Genomic DNA, 8,808 nt, shown 5'->3' with positions numbered 1-8,808 from the left:
TATGTCTCAGAGGCAGATATTGTACTTTTTTACTCCACTTCAACTTTTACAGATTTACATTATTAATACAAAACCTACGTGAACTGACTTGTGGACTTATGATGTAGTATTATTATACTGTAGGTTAATCTACCCAGCAGCACATAGTAATTAAAATCAGCCCCACCTTTACCAGCTGCGACATTCAAGGGATGAACACATTAATGCTTATCACAATTATTTTGATCAATGTTGAGATCAAAATTATTTATCACGATTATTCATTGCATTTAACAAAAAATATTGTCTTATTTCACATAACACTGCTTTCACATTCATGTGGTGCTATACTGTACATTCCGGCTATAATGCACATATTTTTTTAATCAAAATAAAATTGATCCTCCTTATTCACCTATTGTAAATTCTGTGCAAATCAGTTGCTTTCATTGTGCTACGTTCGTACCAATCAACACATCAATGAATGTCAATAATCAGACGATCATGTTCATTTAGTTGTGGAAAGCCCAAAATCCTGATCCTGATTAAAAATGCAATTCATTGTGCAGCCCTAATGATTGTGTTGTGAAATGGGACATTCTGTATGATTGTGTACATTTAATAGTATTTCTACATAGTGATATTTATACTTTCACTTACCTAAAAATAGATAAAGACATCTAGTAGCCTACTGCTTCCACCACTGGTAGAGGGTTAAAAAAATATATATATCACAAATATATATATATCGCTGTTGTCAGGCAAAAACCTTGTATCTCCATCTTTCAACTTATGTTTTTTCATAAATGAATAGGCTACCCTACTTTGTCGTACAAGAGGGTCACAGTCACACAAAAGTAGTGAAAAAAGACTCAGTGAGCTTGTAGATCGGCTATTTTCGAATAGTTCTTTTTTTTTTCCATATCTTGAAAAGTAGCCTAACTTTCCACCCGACAATGGCGATATTTTTCAGGTCCATGACACCAGTTCCCCAGCCTTCAGGCTGCATCTCATTATCCTAAGTTCGAAATTCATGAGCCATATCTTCTCACGTGAAAAGAAAAAAATGAATCTGGTATGAAACAGCGAGTGCCTGAATCCAAATCTTATCCTCACACTGAGTCAGTGGTGGAAAAAGTACTCAGATGTTTTACTTAAGTAAAAGTATCAAAACTGCAATGTAGAAATACTCTGTTACAAGAATAAGTCCGGAATTCAAAATGTACTTGAGTAAAAGTATTGGTACTTAAAGTACCAAAAGTAGAAAGTACTCAAATGTATAAAAAACTTTTGAAAATAGCAGATCTACAAGCTCACAATGCGTCACATTGCGATGCATTGTGAGCTTGTAGATCAACTATTTCCAAATGGCCGAAATGTATATAGGGCTGAAGTGGTTATTGCATGTTTTATGATAATAATCAAAATCTACAAAAATCCGAAATGTAGCGGAGTAGAAGTAAAACATACAGAACATTGGAAATATTCCACAAAAGTTAAAAGTACCTCAAAATTGTACGTAAGTACAGTACTTGAGTAAATGTACTTAGTTACTTTACACCACTGCACGGAGTCATATCACTGTCAAAGTCGTCTGAAGGTCAAACATGTCAGCCATCCAGCTGCTCCTTGGATTTTTACCCTGAGGGCAACACCAGGCCAAGGCATCGTGTTCTGAAAGCACAATAACACTTCTTGAACAGGTTTTTTTTTGTCAGGCAAACGGCCCCTTAGCTGAGAGAGAGATGAAGCAGGGACCCCCATACTACATTGTATAACACGTTGCAGATTCAACTTTTTCATAGATTTTCATAGATAGCTTCATAGACTTGCTTGACAGCACTGTCATCAGTGTTGTGTCAATTAAATGTTTTTGAACACATTATCTTTACTATTAGGGATTTTCTGTGGTTAAAATAAGTGTTAAATATCTCTATACTCTGATAGTTATCCTTTTAGCTCAAATGTCTGACTGTACCTCGTGCTGTTTACATTCCTGTCTAATAAAGTATTCAATCAATCCATGTCTCTCCAGCTCTTTATTACACAGAAAATGCATTTTCAGGTCGGGATACCAATTTTATCCAATCAGGATAGAGTGTTGTGAGCTTGTAGATTGGCTATTTTCAATACTTCTTAAAAGTATTATTTTCCCTCTAATTAACAGATTCATTTATACTTTTATGGAATTCTTTTGAAATAATAATAATTACGTTTTTATGCGAGAGCTTCTGGAAAGTCTGATTAGTGTAAACCTAACTCTCAAACAACCATTTATCCTGTGAGGACCAGGAAAATCGTCTTAAAAGTGTCTGTTTCTCAAATTCTACTAAGCAGTATTGGTTTTCACAAGAATAATAATACTATAATAAGCGCACGCACGCACGCACGCACACACACACACACACACACACACACACACACACACACACACACACACACACACACACACACACACACACACACACACACACACACACACACACACGCTCGCTGTGCCGGCCACAATCGATCGTCCCGCTGTGTGGTTCAAAAGATCAAAGCTTACCAATGCAACTTGTATTGATCTAAACCTCACACACGTTATGGAGTCAATTCACTGCTGAGCCGCCAGAAACCACTTCATTCACTGTACATCATCATCAAATACATAGAAACCAGTTTGTGTGTGCGCGCGCGCGTGTGTGTGTGTGTGTGTGTGTGTGTGTGTGTGTGTGTGTGTGTGTGTGTGTGTGTGTGTGCGTGCGTGCATGCGTGCGTGCGTGCGTGTGAAATATAATATTCTCTGTATATTACTATACATCTTTGTGCTATGTGTACTTGCAGCAGCAACCTTTTGTCAGTGCTTATAAGAAATAATAATTGTGTATCAACAACAACTACAACAAAATAATCATAATTATAATTCTTCATCATCGTCATAATCACAGACATGCCTACACAAAGGTGAAGTTCAATGTTGAGCTCAAAAATCCGTTTTAGCCTAAGAGTAAACTTTTTTTTATTTTTTTTGTCGTTTCTTTGCAGGCATGCATAGCTGCTAGCTGCATCAATATGAATATCGTTGTTGTCAGGTGGAAACCTTATCCAAAACCATTAGTTTTTTTATTTTTCATTTTGAGAACATTTTATATTAGTGTACAAAAGGCTATTTTCACTAACACTGATCTTCAAAGAGATAAAAAGTTGAATTATGGAGATACAAGGTTTCTGCCCGACAGCGACAATATGAGATGAGATCCACAGGGATAGACCCTGTCTTATTTCCTTACTAAATTTCCAAAGCATAATTAGCCGATCTACATGCTCAGTTGTGAGTTTGTAGATCGGCAATTTTTGACAAAGAAATTTGCTGTTAAGGGGAAAAAAGGAGCCGAGCTAGTATAGAGCCCTGTGGGATTCAAGGGCTAACTGTCTTGCTCAGGGGCATGCATTAACTTAAACGTTACTGTAACCGGGTTTGAACCTGTGGTCTTTCTGGTATGGGGTGCTGACACCAACCTCCAACCTACTGTACCAGCCCTTTAACCACTTATAACCCTATATGGTTGACCGCAGTCCCTCAGGGCTCTATACTAGTGTCGTTTCTGTTATTGCGGGGAAAGCTTTCGCTGAAAAAAGATTAAAAAGCTCAACGCGGCGCATTGTGAGCTTGCCGATCAGCTATTTTCAGCTTGTCACTGTCGGGCAGAAACCTTGTATCTCCATAGTTCAGCTTTTTTTGAATGTTTGTTTTTTCTTTTTGTAAATTAACGCTCAAATTTGTCGTATGACAGTGTTCCGCAAAATCAGTAAGAATAGCAGATCTACAAGCTTACAATGCGTAAGCGAGCTTGTAGATCTGATATTGTCGTTACTGTTTTACATTTGTGAAAGCGAAAGTGGTTAAGTGTGTCCGTGGATTTTATGAATATTGAACAGATGAAAAGTATTAACAAGAGCTTGAGACTAAATAATAACTAGCCTACATTGGATCCATTGGAACAGGTTTTTTTTTATTTCTTCCAGTTCCTATTAAAGTAATAGTTTTGGACATACAAGGTTTCCACCCGACAGCAACGATCCTGATAACCATATCCCCTGCAGTTACTGAACCTATAGGAGACTGAACTTCCAATGTCACAACTTTATCGTTCTGTCTAATATCACGTTTACGAGCTGACATTTTCGATTGCCACATTAAACTGATTAACGTGGCATTTATGTATTTTTTATGGCTGGTAAATTTTATGAACTTACATGTCTTATTCAGTTATATTTTATTTTTTACAGTGCATCGGCTGCAAGGGCAAGCGGTGCACAGGGTGCGTGTGTGTGTGTGTGTGTGTGTGCGAGTGTGTGTGTGCGAGTGTGTGTGTGTGTGTGTGTGTGTGTGTGTGTGTGTGTGTGTGTGTGTGTGTGTGTGTGTGTGTGTGTGTGTGTGTGTGTGTGTGTGTGTGTGTGTGTGTGTGTGTGTGTGTCTGTGTGTGTGTGTGTGTGTGTGTGTGTGCACTGTGGGGTTGGGGTTGCGTGTGCCTGGGTTATTAAAACATTATTACAGTCATTTGTCTATGTCAACTGTACTGTACGTATAAAATGACCCCCTCACCACTTCACTGCAGTTTCCAATAGAACAATATTATTGGATATTTACACAATAGTGTAAAGTACATTCGCTCAAGTAAAGAAGTGCAATTTCACCTTTTACTTTACTATTTCCATTACTTTTTGCTTCACTACAGTACATCTCAGAAGCAAGTTTCACTTTTTACTCAAATAGATTTACTTAGCTTTAGTTAGTTACATTGCAGATTCAGATGATTCATTTCTATTTAGATAATGACATCTTCAAAATGTTTCGAAAATAGCAGATCTAGAAGCTCACAATGCGTCGTGAGCTTGTAGATCAGCTATATTCAAATATCTGAAGCATAAAATAGGCGACTGCGTCCCGGGAGACTTCCTATGAATATCACATACAGGATAAGTGACAAAGCGCAGCCCTGGCAGAGACCAACCCCCACGAGGATGAATCTGTTTTTACTGTCGAGCACATGGACACTTGTCTCGTTTTGGGTGAACAGAGATTGGATGGCACCTCGCACAGTATCTCCCTGGGGACCTGGTCATATGGGCCTTCTCCAAATGCACAAAACTCATGTGGACCGGATACTCCCAGGTCCTCTCCAGGATCCCTGCAAGAGTCGGCCCATTGTTCCACGGCCAGGACGAAATCGGCATTGTTCCTCCTGGATCTGAGGTTAGACTATTGGCCAGATCCTCCTTTCTAATACCTTGGGCTAGACTTTCCCAGGGAGGCTGAGTAATGTGATGCCGCTATAATTGGCACACACCCTCTGGTACCTCTTTTTGAGGAGTCTGCCACTCCTCAAAACCAGGTCTGTCCACAGGCTTCCCCGGCTGTCTAATCCGACTCACCACCACATGGTGATCAGTTTACAGTTGAAAAAACTAACAAAAAACACACTAATCATTACATTATTGTGGAGTCATGAGTCGAAGAAACCCAAAGTCACACAACTCAGCGGTGCTATCATAACCTAACCAAAATCCAGCATAGACCGTCTGGGTGAATGTGGTCTGGACTCTGTGGAGGAGAGTCATGGTGTCAGAGACGCTGTAGAAGGACAGAGTACCTGCACTGTGATCCAGGTACACTCCTACTCTGGAGGACACACGGCCTGGGATTTTAGTTTCAATGCCTCCGTGTCTGAAAACGTAATGTCCATTACAACACTGTGAAGACCAAGATTTATCATTGTATCCAAATCTACTCATGTCATTACTAATCCCTGTCCTGTTGATATCTTTATATGAGACTGCCATGTCAACATGGTGTCCACTCCACTCCACCTCCCAGTAACAACGTCCAGTCAGACTCTCTCTACTCATAACCTGATGAAATGTTGTGAATCTCTCTGGATGACGAGGATATGTGTGTGGTTTGTTCATCCATGTTACTTTTCTGTTCCGCTTAGACAGAGACAGGTATTCATGTGCTGTGTTTGGATCCAGTGTGATTGGACACGAATATTGTAAGAACTCAGCTCTGGTCTTAGGTTCTGGTAGTGCTGACAGTAAAACATCCATTCTATTCACTTTCTCCGAGATGTTTTCCCCTTCCTCTTTAAGAATGACCTCTAGTTTGTCCCTCATCCTTGACACAGTCACAGCCACATCTTCAAAGTATCTCAGAGGACGGACATTGCTGCTGACCGCGTGTGTAGATTCAGTGATCCTTGAGAGGGAGGTGGAACTGTGTAGAAAATGGATGTGATCCTCTATGTTTGCAAGCTTCTCCTGCCTCCTCCTCAGGTCAGTAACCTCCTGCTCCACACACTTCCTCAGTTCTTCAGCACGACTCACTTTACGTTTCTGCTGGTCTCTGATCAGCTCCTTCAACTCGGATCGTCTTCTCTCAATGGAAGTGATGAGCTCAGTAAAGATGGTGTAGCTGTCCTCCACTGCTCTATCAGCACAGTGATTGATAGACCCGACCTCCTGGTGAAGCACCCTCACGTCTTTCTCTCTCTCCTGGATTCTCTGCTGGATGCAGATGTTCTCCTGAAGTTCGTTGGAGGCTTTCACCAGCTTGTGATTCTTAAAGGCAGGAGATTGATAGTGAGGCTGGAGGTGAGTGTCACAGTAAGAGACCAGACACTGAAGACAAGTCTTGACTGATTTCTGTTTTCTCCCAGTGCAGAAATCACAGGCCACATCCCCAGGTCCAGCATAGCAGTGATCAGGAGGAACAACCTGTAGCTCTGTCTTCTTCAGGCTCTCCACCACCTCAGCCAGCATGTTATTTTTGGTCAGAACAGGTCTTGGATTGAATGTCTGTCTGCACTGTGGACAGCTGAATCTCCCTCTTTGATCATCCTGATTCCAGTATCCCTCAATACACTTACTGCAGTAGTTGTGTCCACAAGGAACACTCACTGGATCCTTCAGTAGATCCAGACAGATAGAACAACAGAAATGTTCCTGGTCTAGTTGAACCCCTTGCTGTGCCATCTTACAGCTGACTTCGTCTGATTAACTGTTTTCCTAATTTAAACTTTTCATTGAAATGCTACAGGCAGGCCTAAGTTATATTTAGTTTTTTTGACGATTCACTTTAAATGACAATTTAGTTGTGATGACATTGCTTGATGTCATGAAGTCATATCCTTCCATAAATTACACAAATCTCTGCACCAGCCTAGTCCTTCAATACGTGTACGTGTGAGTGAGGGAGGGAGCGAGCATGTGTGCGTGCATTTTATCCGTAATATGCGTATCTTGAGAACGGTTTGACCAATCGACTTCAGACTAGCTGTGTGTATCGGGGAGAACCCAGGGGAGTGTGATGCCTGGTGCGAAGTCGGTCCGATCAGCGGTTTTCTAAGGGATATTGCACTTAGCACTCTGACAATGGGTACAACGGGTATAGTGTTAATTTTTACAGCAAATTCTGATTTAGTCTTAGTCTTAGTCTTTTGAATAACACACCATTTAGTTTTAGTCCCATTTTAGTCTTCTGAAATTGTTTAGTCTTAGTCTAGTCTTAGTCAACTAAATATCAAAACTGTAGTCTTTTTGTATTTTAGTCTTTTAGTCTTAGTCAACAAAAGTAACACTGGCGAAGGGGTATGCATCACGAATGGGCATCGCACTATTATCTATAATAAACAGTGCAATGCCTATTCGGAATGCACACCCCTTCGGTATACTATTGTGGAATATACTACTACATGAATTAAACTGTGTTATCAGCATGTCACTTTTTCTTTAAATGCATACAAGCGTGTACTATGCCCTTCCCATGAAGTCCGATATTCTGCAAGCATGCAGCACCAATCAGATGAACATTTGGCAAAACACTAGAGTGTTATTATTTTATTATTATGTCTTGATGTAAAGGAACTGTTCTACATTAACCAATGAACTAATTACATGTATTGAAAAGCCTGTCGATTTTCTCTATACGCTGGCAAGCATGCAAGCCATTCTCAACTGTACGCTTTGGATATCTGCAAGCATGCAGAAAGAACAGGATGAACATCCGGGACATCAGTGTCTTGATATAAAGGAATTATACTACAATAGTGAACTATTGTGTATCGACAAGCATGACGATTTCCTCTATTATGTTCTATAAATGCCTATAAAATTTAGATCCTATCAATTCCACAAATCTTTGTGTGTCTATGTTTGTCTGTGCTTCGCTCTTGCTTAAGTATGCCCAAATATGGAGATGACTGATGTAATCGATATGACGTCAGTCATGACCAAACATGGAGTTCAGACACTTTCGTCAAGATAAAGAATTTATTTAAAACGATATTGCATTCAGTTTAGTGGCGTGAGTCCGCTCCTGTGATGCTCAGATTATCCGCACAAGCATGACGAATAATATGAGACCACTAACCCCTTTAAGCAGACCCTAAGATACAGAGATATTATGAATATGACATTGAACCCTTCAAGGTTACATGTTAGGATAGATACAGATATAACATCATACAATCCACAGAATCATACATCTAACATACCGAATAACTAACTGCCACAAGGATGAGGCTGGGGAGGTGGAGAGTTTGACCACTGCCAAGCTAGCTGCAGGACCGGTACTGTGACCTACACTGAGCATGTTGTATGAAGAGTGAACAGTGATCTGATTTGGATCAGAGTGCAGGTACTCTGTCCTTCTACAGCATTTCTGACCCGTTGACGCTCCTCCACAGCGTCCAGACCACATTCACCCAGACGGTCTATGCTGTGTTATATGTGGGTGATAAAATAATCAGAAAGTGTTGATCATAAGCGTTGCCACTTGAACGATAGATG

The 8,808-nt window shown here is 40.3% G+C and overlaps 1 protein-coding gene across 1 annotated transcript; it reads right to left on the bottom strand.

Annotated features, from left to right (window-relative positions):
• Window positions 1-5,457: 5,457 nt before the first annotated feature.
• LOC311044930 (E3 ubiquitin/ISG15 ligase TRIM25-like) lies at window positions 5,458-6,993 on the bottom strand (the record flags this gene model as incomplete). Its single annotated transcript, XM_084056740.1, has 1 exon — window positions 5,458-6,993. The coding sequence occupies one exon, from the start codon at window positions 6,991-6,993 to the stop codon at window positions 5,458-5,460; it is 1,536 nt and encodes a 511-aa protein (XP_083912866.1).
• Window positions 6,994-8,808: the final 1,815 nt, after the last annotated feature.

This window comes from Gymnoscopelus microlampas (assembly GCF_963454915.1).
Source record: "Gymnoscopelus microlampas genome assembly, chromosome: 5".
Lineage (NCBI taxonomy): Eukaryota > Metazoa > Chordata > Actinopteri > Myctophiformes > Myctophidae > Gymnoscopelus > Gymnoscopelus microlampas.
The sequence above is the reverse complement of the archived record's forward strand: the minus strand, read 5'-3'. Positions and strand labels throughout refer to the sequence as shown.